The 17,777-nt window shown below is 35.9% G+C and overlaps 1 protein-coding gene across 4 annotated transcripts in view; it reads left to right on the forward strand.

Moving 5' to 3' along the window:
• The window catches only part of LMBR1 (limb development membrane protein 1), a 151,821-nt gene that overhangs the window by 120,363 nt on the left and 13,681 nt on the right, over positions 1 to 17,777 (forward strand). For all 4 annotated transcript variants that reach the window (XR_012157623.2, XM_073334558.2, XM_073334557.2 and 1 more), the window contains 6 exons: positions 8,238 to 8,318; positions 10,100 to 10,176; positions 10,411 to 10,488; positions 11,476 to 11,549; positions 11,785 to 11,875; positions 13,625 to 13,691. Coding sequence is in view for 3 of the 4 variants with exons in the window: in XM_073334558.2 (XP_073190659.2) it covers positions 8,238 to 8,318; positions 10,100 to 10,176; positions 10,411 to 10,488; positions 11,476 to 11,549; positions 11,785 to 11,875; positions 13,625 to 13,691 (468 nt within the window). In the remaining variant the exon portion in view is untranslated. The remainder of the gene's footprint in view (positions 1 to 8,237; positions 8,319 to 10,099; positions 10,177 to 10,410; positions 10,489 to 11,475; positions 11,550 to 11,784; positions 11,876 to 13,624; positions 13,692 to 17,777) is intronic.

Raw genomic sequence — 17,777 nt, forward strand, 5'->3', positions numbered from 1 at the left:
TTTATGGAATTTAGGAATTCACTCCCCATCCTGGTCCAAAATAGCTGAGATTACTGGCCTTCTGATCACATTGCAGTACCCATATGCCTGCATAGGCATTTCAGGCAGGTTTAGAGTATACTGCTGTACTATAGTGTTTACAGCAGCTGCTGCATAGATGAGCTTTTTAGACCCATAACACACAAAGGTGTGTTCAGTGAATCTCTTTGAAGCTATCATGGGGTAATTATAATTGTTCTTGGTGTTTGATGTTCGCTAGTAACTGTAAAATATTTGTTGCTGAATATTTCATGTTGTCATGAAAATGTTTATGGTATGTACAGAAACTTTATGGAGAAATGGCCTTTTAGTTGTTCAAGTATTCATTACAGTTTGCTTAGAATAACATCAACTATTCACCAAGAGAATATAATAGGAAGGCTAAAAATGATATTTTGGATGTTGGTTTTCTCCTGCTCACAAGGCTGTGCAACTATATTATAAATGATTATTTGTTCATATTATCTGTTCCCAGCAGTGTCCAATACATGGTAGATGTTATACAGGTACAGAAGCAGGTCTAGTCCCTGTTTGTAGTTGCTTACTCTCCAAGTATAATCTAAATATTATAGAAACATTCACAGCATATAATAAAAAGTAAGGGAAAATTAATACAACTTAATTCAGGTGCCGATTAGAGGTTATTTGTGAGGCCCAGAAGAAGTTTATAATTTAAAAACAAACCACTCCTAAATCATTTCCATCATTGTGCGCTTTGGACTGTAAGCTTTTTAGAATAGGTACTGTCTTTATTTTTGCATAGTGTCCAGTGCCAAGCATATTTTTGGTGCCAATCAGATAACACATACACAGTCTTCAAAAAAGACAGCTCAGTGATGTAATAAAAAGTCACAGTAAAAACTGCATTATAACTGATAAGGGTTGTAAGGAAAATTATATTTATAGGAGCTTGTATTGATATTTTGGGGAAAAGTCAAGAAGTAGTAATGTCCTTTCAGTAGAGATAAGAAAAACCACCTTATAGCCACAAGTAAAGTGATCAGTGAGCAAAAACTTCATTAATTGAATGGAATGAGGATTTCCCACCACTGTACAAGTGGTGGTAATATAATCCAGTAACACTGAGTTTTTACTGTGTATAAGTAGGATCAAAAGTGACATATTGTACACCAATTATCTTTCAGATTGTGGGGAAATTAATTGCACTAAATATACTTATGAAATATTAAATTAATGTAGTAGAAAGAATACGATGATGGAAGTACCAGTGAAAATGGATGAATTTCGCTGAGCCAGTAGCTCAAGTGTGAGCACGGAAATAGGGTTTGGATGGAGAGATTTTTATATAAAGCAAGCAATTTTTCATTCTTAATTTTTTTGCCATACTTCATTTAAAGTACAATTTAGATAGAAACCTCATTTGTGTGGCAAGTGCTAGAGATTGTGGAAGCTTTGTTTTTGCCTTACAAAGGTATCTTAATACTTACAAATAGTAGAAAAGAAACTCTATTTTTAAAAGTTTTTTTTACAAGGTTTTTAGTGTTGGGGAATTGGATCTTAAAATGACAGCAATGAATTTAAACAAAATATTCTTAGTTTTTGAACAAAAAGAATTATTTTCATTTTAAACAACTTCAGTTATACTAATTATAATTCCTTAAAGCATGTGCACTTTTGGTTCCAAGACAAGATTGCAGGGAAATTCTTCTAGGTCTGTTTCAAAAAATGTGTTTTGTTTAGTAACTCACCTTTACCACATGATTTTTTCTTTTATAAAAGTGGTGTATATGGTAAGCTGCTATGCTAATTGTAGCATTGTAAAATTTGACTCTTGGACATTGGAGATCAAAATTTGTGATTTTCAGATATACCACTGAGACTGCCTAAGTGAATTTGCTTTTGTTGCAGTAACAAATACCTGAGATAATGCATTATAATGTAGACTTGCAGTAACTATGACACAGCAGCTCTTCAGCAGCCTTACTAGTGGTAATATTAAGCCTACTTTCCCAATTAATGGATTTAATCTAAGTAAGCATCCTAGTTAGTTAATCAGTGAAGCAATAAAAAGTGTTCTGAAAAATATACTCCATAAGTGTTACAAATTGAAGTGTTTGCGACTAAGTTGCAGTAGACTAAATTTTCCATAAATCCTTCCATATTTTTAAAATATCTAATTGTAGTATTACACAATTTTAATTATGAATATTAATTCCTTTATACCTTCTTACAAGTAAACTTGTATGTCTCATTAATGAACAGCCAGAAGTCATAGGGAAAAAAAAGTTTGACAATTCTGATATCTACCCTAACATTTTTAGTTGTTGAAGAGATACTGGGAAAGTGTTTCTGTTTCCAGCATATAATGTTTCAATACCTACATCACTTGTACAGAAAAAGAATAAAGCTGGGACTTTTTTTTTTATATTAAGAGGAAAAAAAAAGTTGCCTTTAGCTGTTAGTTTTCCTGAATCCAAAGAGACGGGTGGAGCAGGATCAAAAATACTTACGTGATCAAAGTTATTGGCTCTGAAGGATCCTTACCTATGTAAGAAAGATGAAAGGTGGTGTTTTTATTCCACGCTAGTAACAGTGTAATTTTGAACTAATTGGTGTTGAACTGCCAATCACCTAGGGGGAATGCAAATAGATACTCTTACAGTTTCCTTTGAGGTACTGAAATCTTACGTTGGGGCTGGAAGAAAAACAGAATAATACTGTTAAATTGACCTTAAATGAGCTGCTTTGTGGTTTTCTTGGAGAATCCCTTCTAATTTTTCATAACTAGTCCAAACAAGTTTTGTCTACAAATTTGATTTATTGGCTAGACAATGCTGACATTGAACTTTGTGCATGTTTGAAATAAATTAATATGTTGTAGAGCTTTAAGTATTTAGCTGCATCCTCATCAAATGGTATTTTGACTGATCTAAAACTTTGCCTTACTGTCTCCTTTGTAAAATATGATTCTTCTGTAGAATAACCAGTTACTTGCCATCACTTTTAAGGAAAAATTACAAGAGCTGTGTCACATGAATGACTCCTATTTTCTATCAGGGTAAATATTAAGGGTGTAATGCAGCTACCATGGATGTTGGAAAGACTCCCTTTGATGTCACTGGAAGTTGTGTTTGAGCCTTAAAATTCTGTATTAAAAAAATAAAAATACATAGCTTTTGAATAGAGGTTGTTCCCAATGATCTCCAAGTACATTGCAATGAAAGAAAAGTATCAAGTGGTAATTTTAACTTTTGTACAAAAAATTAATGGGGCCTGAATTTCAGCCTTAAGGTCAGAATTTTGCTGTTGACTTCATTGGAGCCAGGATTTCACACTAAAAGTACTTGTTAACTGAATAGAAGTTATTCTGTAAGTCTGGTACCTTACAAGAGACTCAGACAACGTTTTAGACCTCTCAAACTAACACTTAGAATCCTAGAATATCAGGGTTGGAAGGGACCTCAGGAGGTCATCTAGTCCAATCCCCTGCTCAAAGCAGGACCAATCCCCAATTTTTGCCCCAGATCCCTAAATAGCTCCCTCAAGGATTGAACTCACAACCCTGGGTTTAGCAGGCCAATTCTCAAACCACTGAGCTATCTCTCCCCCTGCTGTCCACTTCAAGAGCATACAGCAAAATAAAACCTTATGAAACTAAAGGCCATTATAAATTTAAAAACTTAGATTTATTTTTAGAAAGTGGATTGGAAACATGAGAAATTAGATTCTTATGATCCACATAATTCAGGAAATCTAGAATAAAGAGAAGACAGATTTGTACTAAATACCTTTTACAGGTCTTATTTATTGTTCAGCCCCTATCACTAGGCTTTTTATGGGTTCAGTGTGACTTCCAGATACACTCGTGTAACTCTCAGTCATGTCAGTGGGAGTTTATGCATATGCAAGGATAGAATTGGGCTTCTTGCTAAGGAAGAAAAGGTTTTTAAATTTGTATCTAGCAGTAGATACAAAACTTAAGCATGTTAATTTAAAACAGAAGATAAACTTGTTCCAGCAGAAAATTACTGGTTGAAACACATATTTGGATAAATGTTTAACCATATTGAAATTAAGCCATATCAATATTCTGTAATAAAAAATGTCAGTGTGTTTTGAAATTGTGTCCTCACAAGGCATGAGATACCACAGTGCTCATGGTATAAGAACCTGAATAGTATGTATAAAACTAGTGAGGTTGCATTTGGAATGTTTCAGAGCAGCAGCCGTGTTAGTCTGTATTCGCAAAAAGAAAAGGAGTACTTGTGGCACCTTAGAGACCAACAAATTTATTTGAGCATAGGCTTTCGTGAGCTACAGCTCACTTCATCGGATGCATTCAGTGGAAAATACAGTGGGGAGATTTTTATACATAGAGAACATGAAACAATGGGTGTTACCATACACACTGTAACCAGAGTGATCACTTAAGATGAGCTATTACCAGCAGGAGAGCGGGGGGCGGCGGGGGGGAAACCTTTTGTAGTGATAATCAAGGTGGGCCATTTCCAGCAGTTGACAAGAAAGTCTGAGGAACAGTGGAGAGGGGGAAATAAACATGGGGAAATAGTTTTACTTTGTGTAATGACCCATCCACTCCCAGTCTCTATTCAAGCCTAAGTTAATTGTATCCAGTTTGCAAATTAATTCCAATTCAGCAGTCTCTCGTTGGAGTCTGTTTTTGAAGTTTTTTTGTTGAAGTATTGCCACTTTTAGGTCTGTAATCGAGTGACCAGAGAGATTGAAGTGTTCTCCAACTGGTTTTTGAATGTTATAATTCTTGACGTCTGATTTGTGTCCATTTAGTCTTTTACTAGAGACTGTTCAGTTTGACCAACGTACATGGCAGAGGGGCATTGCTGGCACATGATGGCATATATCACATTGGTAGATGTGCAGGTGAACGAGCCTCTGATATTGTGGCTGATGTGATTAGGCCCTATGATGGTGTCCCCTAAATAGATATGTAGACACAGTTGGCAACAGGCTTTGTTGCAAGGATAGGTTCCTGGGTTAGTGGTTCTGTTGTGCGGGGTATAGTTGCTTGTAGGTATTTGCTTCAGGCTGGGGGCTGTCTGTAAGCAAGGACTGGCCTGTCTCCCAAGATCTGTGAGAGTGATGGGTCATCCTTCAGGATAGGTTGTAGATCCTTGAAGATGTGTTGGAGAGGTTTTAGTTGGGGGCTGAAGGTGACGGCTAGTGGCGTTCTGTTATTTTTTTTGTTGGGCCTGTCCTGTAGTAGGTGACTTCTGGGAACTCTTCTGGCTCTGTCAGTCTGTTTCTTCACTTCCGCAGGTGGGTATTGTAGTTGTAAGAACGCTTGATAGAGATCTTGTTTTGTAGGTGTTTGTCTCTGTCTGAGGGGTTGGAGCAAATGCGGTTGTATTGTAGAGCTTGGCTGTAGACAATGGATCGTGTGGTGTGGTCAGGGTGAAAGCTGGAGGCATGTAGGTAGGAATAGCGGTCAGTAGGTTTCCGGTATAGGGTGGTGTTTATGTGACCATCGCTTATTAGCACTGTCGTGTCCAGGAAGTGGATCTCTTGTGTGGACTGGTCCAGGCTGAGGTTGATGGTGGGATGGAAATTGTTGAAATCATGGTGGAATTCCTCAAGGGCTTCTTTTCCATGGGTCCAGATGATGAAGATGTCATCAGTGTAGCGCAAGTAGAGTAGGGACATTAGGGGACGAGAGCTGAGGAAGCGTTGTTCTAAGTCAGCCATAAAAATGTTGCCACACTGTGGGGCCATGCGGGTACCCATAGCTACAGGACAGGCCCAACAAAGAAAATAACAGAACGCCATTAGCCATCACTAGTTCATCATCTGGATCCATGGAGAAGACCTAAAAGTGGCAATACTTCAACAAAAAAACTTCAAAAACAGACTCCAACGAGAGACTGCTGAATTGGAATTAATTTGCAAACTGGATACAATTAACTTAAGCTTGAACAGAGACTGGAAGTGGATGGGTCATTACACAAAGTAAAACTATTTCCCCATGTTTATCCCCTCCCCTCCCCTCCCACTCCCCACTGTTCCTCAGACCTTCTTGTCAACTGCTGGAAATGGCCCACCTTGATTATCACTAGAAAAGGTTTCCCCCCCGCCGCCCCCCGCTCTCCTGCTGGTAATAGCTCACCTTTAGTGATCACTCTGGTTACAGTGTGTATGGTAACACCCATTGTTTCATGTTCTCTATGTATATAAATCTCTCCTCTGTATTTTCCACTGAATGCATCCGAAGAAGTGAGCTGTAGCTCACGAAAGCTTATGCTCAAATAAATTTGTTAGTCTCTCAGGTGCCACAAGTCCTCCTTTTCTGTTTGGAAAGTTGTGTATAGTTCTGATTGCCGTTAAGGGTGCTTCAGCAAAGTACTCAATGCAGACCACCTGTGCCACCACAACTTCAGTCCAGTGTCACTTTAAGCAGCTTGAGTCACGCCTTTGTTTCTGTAGGATACCACACAGAGAATCATGATTTCTATTGGGACTCTTTAGTAGTGTTAGATAGGAAACATTCTCCTTTTCAAAAGGAATGAGGAGTGACTCATAAAGACATACCAAATTCTGGATGGAGTAGACAAGATATTTACTATAGCAAAAGCCATATATATGGTGTGTCATGTGTAACCAGGTTTTTGTGCATAGAGGTCTTTGGGAGTATAATGGTCTGCTTCCTACTCCACCTTCCAGAAGGGACAGTATCATGGGATGAGCCACATAGTGGATGGGGGGAATGAGTCTAGTGGTAGCTTACTCCCCGCCCGCTCCCCACCAGCCCTTAGACACACAAGGAACCGTATCTCTTGATTTCTCCAGACTGTCCTTGTTTCAGTTCGCCATCAAGGATAGAATGATTTCAGTGTGTTTTTGACTTACGGGAATTGAAATATCCAAACTTTTGCTCTAATTGCTAATTTAATGTTCAAGGTATAAAGGTTGAAATACCGTGGTGACAAGTACAGTATTAAAACAGAGAGAGATGAATGACAGAACTACCACTTTTTTTTTTTTTTGGAAGGGCTACTTTTCATAAAAAGAAAAGGAGTACTTGTGGCACCGTAGAGACTAACCAATTTATTTGAGCTTATGCTCAAATAAGTTGGTTAGTCGCTAAGGTGCCACAAGTACTCCTTTTCTTTTTGCGAATACAGACTAACATGGCTGTTACTCTGAAACTTTTCATAAAAAGCGATCAAGGAATACAAATACAAGAAACAATCCATAGACATAGACAAGTCATGATATCCTGCATAAATAGCTCTAACATAAGGCCCCAGTTATGCTGTCAAACACACAGAGCCAACAAGTGGGCATGAACTTGAGCACAGGAAGGCAGATGGCTAAAATTATATAAACTATTTCTTTTTATACAGAATATTTTAGAAGGGAATCAACTATAAATGGTCACAACAGGACTGGTTAGTACCTTCTTGTTGTTTTTTTAACTTTTAACACATTTGGTTAAAAATATTGAGGATAAAAAGGCATTGCAAAGAAAAGACTAGCATGATACTTAATGTCTTCCTTATGCAAATATAAGGAACTCCACTGAAGGCACAGTTCAGTTTTGTAAGAGGCTGTATGTGAGGCTGCTGTTTGCTGATGGTTCATAAAATCATTATTGTTGTTCTCTGTTGCCCATGTTCCTTGAACACAAAGACAAGGAGATCGTTCTCTCCTTTTGAAATGGTTACTCTTTAAAATAACTATGGTCAGTCTTACAGGCAGAGATCCATTTAATCTTCAAACGTAGTTGTAGAGAGTCACTGAATATATTGAAGGGCCACCAGAGATTGTATTGCAGTGTTTGAATAATGGTATGTCACACCGTATTGAGACAACAGCACGATGCAGTCTTGCCATCCATGAGGCCAGTGTACCATAATTTTTGGCTTTCTGCAACACATTAAACACCATCTACTTTTCTCTCTCATTCCCTCTATGGCTGCTTAGGGATATAGGAAGGGTTCCCAGCAGATTGCTCTGTGGTGCCTCTGGTGTGGAAGACACCTCTTGCTCAACAAAACAAGAGGACTTCCAATCAAACCTATGTTTTATGGAAACTATTTTCAATCTCCCAAAGAGCCACTTGCAATTCTAGAACCAAAGGATGAGTATTGCTATTGTAAGATGACTGCTTATAAATGAAATATAAACAATGTTTTAATAGTTTCTCTTCTGGGAATATTAGTAGTCTGAAAAAATAAAATTCTCATGTCTTTGCCTTTGAACAGGTGTGTCTTCTACTATGGAGTACAATACAGTGGAGCTGAGACAGGAACTTGAAAATATGAAGAGCATGAAAACAAAATTAGGTAATATAGAGTTTATTTTGTATAGCTTCCTGTAGTTGGCAGTTTAATAAGAAGCCTTCTTTAGGGTATTAGATTAAATTTGTTAATGTGTGCACACCAAAATTATTTGGAGTTGACTGAAATCAGTTGTGATCCTAAGCCTCTGTTTGTAAGTATACTCCTTTGAGTTTCTACAGATAGAAAAGACAGCACATCATCATGGCACTTCATTAGCAAAGATGTTTAACAAAATAAATTGGAAAATGGACAATGGGAATTCTTGGTTTTGCTTTTTATATTTCTGTAGAAAGATATATTAAAATATCACTCCTAAAACAGAGACACAGTTCAAACACCATAGCATCTAATATATCATTTGCATGCTTTTGATCATTTGGGACAAGTGAGACACGACTTTCCCCTCGATTTTTTAAAAACGAGTGATTTAACTGAGACTTTTTACAAAAATAATAAAACTCTTCATTTTTAAAACATACTGCTGCTTTTTCATTTCTTTACTTGTCAGGGGTGTCACCCTTTCATATGCAATGTTTGCTTCTTAAAATTGACATTTTCCAATTTACCGTATAGCATCCAAGAATGCAGTTATTACTATTTTAAGTGTAGGGAAATACTGCAGTATCCTAGATACCTGAGTGGTAAGTAAATGTTAATTTTTAGACTAAATGGTCATGTCCCGTATCTAATTTTTAAATTAATCATAGGTCTATATGCTGACTAACCTAAAACGGCAAGAGTAGGAGGACCATTCAGTATAAATGACTGTAATATGAGGCCCTACTTCATTCGCTATACTGTGGAAATAGCTGAGCCCGCAATATTAGGCTTCCACTGCAACTTTGATTTTAATTAGCTGATTTGCACAGTCCACAATTTTGCATACATTTTGAATATGTGATTAGTGCTGCACTAACGTTCAACCCCTGTAAAACGTAAAAGGCTAGGTGACTGGACTCGATTTCCACAGCAGTTTAAGACTTTAAATCTTCTGAATTTTATATTGTACCGGCCACTTTTTTTTTTCTAAATGAATGTAATATTGTTACAGCAAAATGTCTGGTTATCAAATAAATTAGCAGGCATAACATAATATTGGAGTGTTTAAGAAAAATTTGCTGGAACGATATAAACAAGTAGGTCTACTCTGGCTTTTCCAAAATACCGCTGTTAATAAAGGTCCATTATTACTTTTCTGCGATTTTCCATGTTTTGTCAGCTGCAATTATTTGAAGATCATCCTGCGATTCAAGTAGGGCCTTACTGTAATACCTTTTTCTTTTTGGGTCCTATGAAGATCTACATACACAGCTTATGCTCCTTGTAATATCCCGGCATTTACTGTAACGCTACCCTTACAGAACCCTGCTGGAGCATAGACCTATCCAAAAGGGCGTGAGGGAATAATGTAAGTTTCAAGTATGTGACGAGGTGTGCAGTACAAAATAAAAATTTGCAAACCATACTAGAGAAACACCAGTACAATTTGACAGCTTACGTTGATGTGTAACTGTAAGCATTAGACATAGATCAAAATAAAACGTGACCTACAGGAGCTCCATCGGCTTCCTTTAATGGGGCTTCTTGATGATTTTGACATCCTGGTTTTGTACTGCTCTGTGTTATGCTCTGATGTAAATATTCTGTCAACTGATTGGTACCTACCCCTTTTGGCTACAGTTGTTTTAGAAGGTTACCTACAATTAGAACATGAATCTATAAAAATGACAATTTTAAGACTACTCAGATTATGGTACTAAGTTTCCTTTTTTCCCTATGAAAAGAGCGGCGGAAAAAAGCTTCTGCGTGGGAGAGGAATTTAGTGTATCCAGCTGTTATGATACTGCTGCTCATTGAGACAGTAAGAATTTCACTATCTTTTTCCAGTATGTAGAGGCTTCTCAGTTACCTGGGGGCTAATTTTAATAATTTTTAGTAATGTATATGTTAAACCATATGAAATCTGTTTGTTTCCCTCCTCAAATTTTCTTCACAAATATATCCATGTTTTATCTTCACCAGATTACGTAACCTTAAACATTGTTTAAATGTGAACCTTCAGAATTGACAGAATGTCTCTACTTCTTCTTTATAGTCCATCTCAGTCCTCTTAGTTGCCTGCAACATTCTTTGCCTGTTGATTGATGAGACTGCAATGCCAAAGGGATCAGGGGTAAAGTAAACTTCCTTTCCTTTATTATTTTGAAAACTTCAGGGATATGTTCAGAAGACTTTCTTCTAAAAATTCTAGTGAGAGACTGCATGTTGATGGCTTTAATAACTCTGTATTTCACACGTGAGATGAATACTCTGGGTTCAGTCCTCCAAACACTTAAACACATGTATAACCTTATTAAAATGAGTAATCTCATTGACCTCTCAGCAGAATCAAGCCCACTAATAGGGAAGAAAAACACGGGTAAATGGAGTGTCATCAGAAACCTGAGGCTCGTATCTTTTCTTTTTGGTGTTTTGTATTTTTAAATGGTACAATAGTAATAGATTTTAATAGGAAAATAATTTATTAAAAACCTGTACAACAACCCTGCCCATTTTCCTTCTGTTTTCATATCTTTTTTGCACATGAAACACACATTTTACCCTTTTAAAAATACTTGTATCTCAAGAAAATAACGGAGAGCTCATTGTTAGCATTAATTGTGACTTGTTTTTGTTTTTGTTTTTTTGCTGGTGGTTAATGCTTTTTTTTCCTGTATGCATACAGTCAGGTCTTGTAGTTGCGCAGCTATATAAAGTCATTTAGTAGAAGCTGATGTTCTGTTGTTAACATTACATACAGTAAAAAGAGCCTGGCTTTAGGGAGTGGGGATATCCATAAAATATAATATGGGGTATAGATGTGTTACATATGTAAATCACAATGCTGGAAATCTAATTGTTTTCCCATCTTATTAAAACGGTGTACTTAAATTTGAATTCTAGCTAATGTAATCCCAAAGCATATGAGCCTAAATAAATTGAGATGACCCTGAATTTAGAGTTGTACCAGTAAAATATTTTATTTTACAGTGATACTTTTAATCTATAATAGCACCTTTCATCTAAGGAGTTTATAGTTTTGGTAGGGACAAAAGTTAACTTTTTGAACACTTAATACTCGTATCTCATTAAAATATGCAAAGTATTTTTCTCCTTGTAGGAGCCTGGAATAGGAAATGCCTCCCTATCCACTTTTGGTTTTGTGGGAGCAGCACTTGAAATCATTTTGATTTTGTATCCTTTCTTTAAGTAAGAATTCTGTCTGTTAACAAGTATTCTGTCTAGTTTTCTGGGACATTGGTAATTTACTAAGACATTTGCCTAGAAAGAAGAAAGGGACAGGTCAGTCCTTCTCAAGCACTCGAAGTGTTTTTGTTTTTTCTTTGGTTCTTAAGACTTTTAGGAGACTGCTGAGAACTTGAGTGAAATTTGCATTCCTTGGAGGTTCTTTTTTCCTTGATTCTCACAGCTATCTTATGGTATCCTCTGTCGTCGGCTTCTATAGCCTTCGCTTTTTTGGAAATTTCACTCCCAGGAAGGATGACACAACTATGACAAAGGTAAGGTAAAGTCTGAGGTAGTGATGTCCCCTAACCCCCTTTTTCTTTCTTACTTTTTTTTTTTTCCACCCAAGACAAACTGGCTCTTTTCGTTAGTAATTGCCCTGAATGGCTCATTTGCAGTGATCAGTATTTGTTTGTAAGCTGCGTAAACACAAACTGGAAGATTTTCAAAATGCTGAATGAGTGGGAAAAAGGATGTGCTCTGTTTAGTTTGGATGGCATCCATTCATTTGTAAAAAGCCTGGAATAGCAGAGCTTGTTAACTAGCTATAGAAAAGCTAGTGAAAGGACTCTTCCCCCCCCCAAAAGGAAACGTATTGCTAATGAGTAACTTTGATTGTGCTAACTGTACTTCAGGGAGCTTGTTTGAAATCTGAAGAACTTGGTTGCTACAAGTAATACAAAGTAATTCAAATTTGAGTAATTAAAGTAAGACTGAGGAGTTCTATTCAGCAACATTTTGCAGTCTGAGTCTAGTTTGACTTTCCACAGTTTGGCATTGGTTTCAGAATAACAAATGCTGTTACCTAATGCTGAGACACATGCATAGGTTTCTGACAAAATATTCCCACAAGCTGACAAGGGGAAGGGGATCAATAAGCAGGAGGCAGGGTTTGGATTTAATTAAATATTCAGTGTATAAGAAATTTCTTCTCAAATATAGCGTATTGCTTTAATCTTGCCAAGAATTCTTGGAAGTGGGAAAATATGTGAAGGCATAAGAACATCTCTAATAAATAAGTGTGTGTGTTGAAATGTTCATAATGTCTGCTCAGTTTTCATTTATAGTATATTAAGAATAGTTTAGATAAAAAACAAAAATATAAGTAAATAGCAAGGTAGGAACTTTTGTATCTTTAACAGATATTTTATTTACTTGTTAATTGTTATAGAACCAGAGCTGAACAAACTGTTTTCAGGAAACAGAAACATAAGTTCAGTTTCAGTAAAACTGCACACAAATCTAATATTGCTGTGCTGTTAGATTGTTTCTTTGTACTGTTTGTTTCAATTTACCAACAAAACTCAGCGGAAAGGAAACATTTTGTCTTCTAAAAAAGAAAAGGAGTACTTGTGGCACCTTAGAGACTAACCAATTTATTTGGTATGCATCCGATGAAGTGAGCTGTAGCTCACGAAAGCTTATGCTCAGATAAATTGGTTAGTCTCTAAGGTGTCACAAGTACTCCTTTTCTTTTTGCGAATACAGACTAACACGGCTGTTACTCTGAATTTTGTTTTCTATCCTTTTTATAATTAGGCTCTAATCCTGCAAGCAGTTAAAACATGCTTAACTTTAGACACAAGTCATCACAAAGTCAATGGAATGATTCATGTGCATAACAGTAAGCACATAAAGTATTTGCAGGATTGGGGCCTAAATTTTTACATGAATAATAGTTGCTTTAAATGATGCAGTCACCATTTTTGATGAAAGCCTTTGGTGAGCATGTTTAAAGATTAAAATGTAGCATTACATGTTTGCTTATTTGCTTCTCTGCTGGTTTTAATAAATATCTGACCTTGTCTATTGTCATTGGAAGTAAAAATTTTGTGAATGACACTTACTGGAGATATCTAGCAGAAGCAAGAACAAATTAACTTTACATAATCTAAAATAAAATTATATTTTCAAGTCTAATTCACAGAATGTAGCTTTTAGAAACTGTTTTTTGTCAGAGCTCAGTTGCCCTATTTCTTTCAGCAAAAAACCTATTTTGATGGGGGTGTTCTTGTTCAAAACAGATAATTGGAAACTGTGTGTCAATCTTAGTGCTCAGCTCTGCTTTGCCTGTGATGTCAAGAACACTGGGTAAGTTTAATACAAATATTTCAGTATCATAACAGCAAAGTATTTTTACTATGTTGTATGTTTTCATAATGTTTTGATGCAGGCATTTAAATGAAATGATCCAGGAAAAGTCACACTTTGGATATATATTAAAATAATTTCCATGGTGTTTCTCAGGAGCTAAATTACTTCATAGTTTTACTTTGACAGTCTTTGCTGAAATCAAATGTATACACATTTTTTTTTCAATTTTTATTTATTTTAAATTTTCACAGTTGCAAGAGATTGAAGGGAGTCAGACAACAAGTATTTAATGATAATAGATGTTAAGATTCAAAAAGTTAAAGTTTTATAACAGTTAAAACACAAATTGTCCACATTACATCAAAATATACAAAATAAATATTCTTAAATCAAACCCTAATAAATCTGTGTACATTTCTGTTATTATTTATAGAAATGTTTTTTCTTTGTATTTGTAGTGTGTATGGTGAAATTTATGTTTACCAACGTTTACCAGTAAAAATGTAATCCTCCCAAGCCTACATATAAATAGCAGGATCACACATTTTGTTAAAAGAGGCGAAGTATTTTCTAGAAAATACACTACTTTTTCAGATGTTAATCAGAAGATCATGGTTTCATTTAAAATTTGGATTTAAGGAATATCTTTTTAAAGGGCTTTAGTCCTCTTAGACTATTTTTTCTTGCTTTACTTGTATTAATACCATAGATGGCTTAGTTTTTCATAGAAACTAAAGAATACTATTGTTCTTGAAGGTAAACTTGCAGACAATAAAAAGAAAATAGATTTGAAAACTTTTGAAAGGCATGCACAGTTATATCATGTCTATCTTAAAATTGGTTTTTGTCTTCTGTAAAAGTGTGAATTTCATCTGAGTTCATATAGATGTCGTAAGTGGATGGCACAGCAAGCTATCTATGGATGAAGCAGCAAGTTAACACCTTGAGCATAAACCTTTATGAAGTGTTAAACACACTTCATGTATTTAGCTTTCTTTTATAGTAATAGAAAACCAGTCTATTGTTTTTGTTAAAATAATTCTGCATATCGTCCTTGCCCCTCTAGGTTCATATATTAAAAGCTAAACTTTGGAATATTGGTGGGGGGAAGACACCTTTATTTCTGTTTAAAATTGTCATCTATACCTGTCCTGGAAAACTGGTGCAACAGATTAAAGAGAGAGCCCCCTTGTATTTGAAATGCATTTAAATGTTCAACCTTTCAGACTCAGGCCTAAGTGCCTAAATATAGGCTTGTAAAGTCGTATGGCAGCGTTTAAATAAGTCATCTGATTTTCGGTGATGCAGAGCACTTGCACCTTCTGTGAAATTCACTGAGATTTGTAAGTGTTGGCTGCTTCCAAAAATCAGGCCACTTACACTTTTGGTGTTTAAATATGAGTATAGGAGTTTAACTTCAGACGTTCAGATTTGAAAACATCTAACTTCTGTTCCATTTAGACTCCATCTCCTTGGCCCCACAGTTCAGACTATGGGGTGTGAAGGGTGGCACATGCTAGTGGGCTGTGCTGTAACTCCCCTTCAGGACTCGGTCAATGTGAATGAGGTACCTTTTAGTTTGTGCCCACAGCGTCCACATGGGGGAGGTATAGTGCAGCATGCTAGTATGCGCTGCAGTTCCCATCACTGTAGTCCGAACTGCAGGGCAGTGTACGCAAGCTTTTAGTTGCAAAAACAAACAACTACTACTTAACTAAAGTGCCATTACATTAAAAACAATTGAGATTTCCCAATAAACTAATCTAATAACTACATGGCATATTGTATACAGTCTTCTTATGAAGAATCCCATTTTAAAGGGTCCAAACAGGCACTCACAAGTCTGTTTCTGCACTGGGTCCCATTAATATTCAGTGACATTCCAGGACTGTGTGTGTGAAACAATAAATTGTTTGAAGGATGGTATTTTAACCCAAAGCTCTCACCTTTCAAAATAAAATAAAATAAAAAAAATCCATGTTTAATATCACAAAAGTGTACATTTATATATTGACATTCTAAATTTCACAAAAAATCAAAATAATAAATCTAATAATTAAAGATTTCAAATCTTAAAATCAAGAGCAAATATGATAATGATCTGAGAAATTAAACCACTTTTTAACATCTAGACCAACACAGTGTTCAAATAGCAATGTTTAAAAATAGAATTATGGCATTTGTATTGTGCTACTAATTTTTATGGCATTTACCATTTTTGTTTGTCAAAATCATTGGTTATGCACTGTAATTAAGATTAACAGTTGGTATTAATACAAGATAATTGTATTGAGGAAAGTGTACATGCAGGGTGCAACTGTTACATGGAAAACAAATTAATGGCAAAACTCACTTAAAAAAAACCAACAACTTAACACATGAAATTCCTGGATAGTTTGCCATAGAGATAAATAAGAAAATGGAACAATTAAAACACAGCTAACAAATGCACAGACACAGCTGTCCAAACAGGATTAATAGAGTGTATTAGAGTACAGTGAGTCATGTGGTGCTTTGCAAAATATCAACATGCATTGCATTACATGTTACGCCTAGTGGCACTGAATAGATGAAAAGAAATAAATATGTTAAACAGATTCATAGTCTTTTCACAGTATTAAAAAAGCAAGTTTCTAGACTATAAAGAAAAAGTAGGATTTCAGCATTATGGGAAAGGCAAACTGGGGAAAGTTATCAAGTATTTCACGTTTTAACTTTTTTTAATCCAGTCTTTGAATTTAAGATGAAGTATAGAGAATTGTTACATGTATTTTAGCATTCTAACTAACATTGTCAACTCTTTACTGCCATATTCAAGGATTTGGGGGGATTTTTAACAACAAAAAGTAAAAATGAAAAACCTAGTTTTTCAGGCCTTTTCAGCCTTTCTTTTACTGCTCCTGATTGGCAAGTGCTTGATTGTCCGCACCATATCATTTACCATTGTGAAATGAACTAGGGAGCAGAGTAGTTAAGATAGGAATTTAGAGCTACAAACAAAATTGAGTTTTATGTCATAAAATTACTGTTTTCCAGCATTCTTTTTCTCTAGGATTTTATCATAAGTATTGATTTGAAATTAAAACTGAAGTTGTGTGTTTACTTAATGCTGTATTTTTAGAATTCTTAAGTTTTAAACATACATTCTGAATTTTAAAATGTCCACAGAATATTTTGTTACTAATACTTTTTATGTTTATACTTATGGTACTACAATAGACTCTTATAGTGTAGTCTCATTGGATGTTTTTCCCCCTGAAAGGGCTGTATACATGCTTTTTTAAATAGATAAGGCAATAAAAAAAATCAACTTGCATAAAGGCTGATTTTCCAGATAAGCATATTAAAATATATATGTATTGAAGATTGTCAAGAAATATAGGTTATAATCACTTTTATGCACCTGCTGTCATTGAGACATGGCACTCTGTCCCTCTGATTTGTCTTCCAGTGATACCTTTTCTTTTGAAGACCAACTGTCCTCGCAATCCCTTCCTCTTCAAGAGTCACTCTTGTATTTTGCAAAAAAAACCCTGCTTTGACCCCACTTAAATATCCAACTAATGCACCATTTCCTTTTCCCACCTCTTACTTCAGGTTTCTGGAGTGAGCCTTGTTTCCTGCCTTGAGTTTCTCTTTCAAACCCTCTTGTATGCCCTGCAGTCTGACTTCCACCCTCTCCATTCCATTGAAACTGCGTTTAAGGTCAATCTCAACTTCATGGTCAAGTCTAAAAGCATCTTCTCTGTATTTATCTTTCTTGATCTGCTTGCTGATTTTGACTGTCAGTCAATTCCTTCTCCTTGTGTGCTTATGAATCTGTATTCTTTGTTCACCTATCTCTTTGCCCTTTCCTTTTCATTGTCCTGGGCAACTTCAATCCTTTCTCCATTATCACTTAGGGCTCTTTCCTTAGTCCCCACCTTTTTGCTCTATAATCTTTCTTTCTTGTGATCTTGTACCCTTTGTGTTCTCCTTAAATACTCAAGCTGATCCCAGTCGTTAGCTGCTCCTTTTCTGGCTAGATAAGATGGCTGATGCAGACGTTTCAAGTGGTGCATGTTTTTTAATGCCATGATGTGT

This window comes from Lepidochelys kempii, chromosome 2 (genome assembly GCF_965140285.1).
Source record: "Lepidochelys kempii isolate rLepKem1 chromosome 2, rLepKem1.hap1, whole genome shotgun sequence".
Classification (NCBI taxonomy): domain Eukaryota; kingdom Metazoa; phylum Chordata; order Testudines; family Cheloniidae; genus Lepidochelys; species Lepidochelys kempii.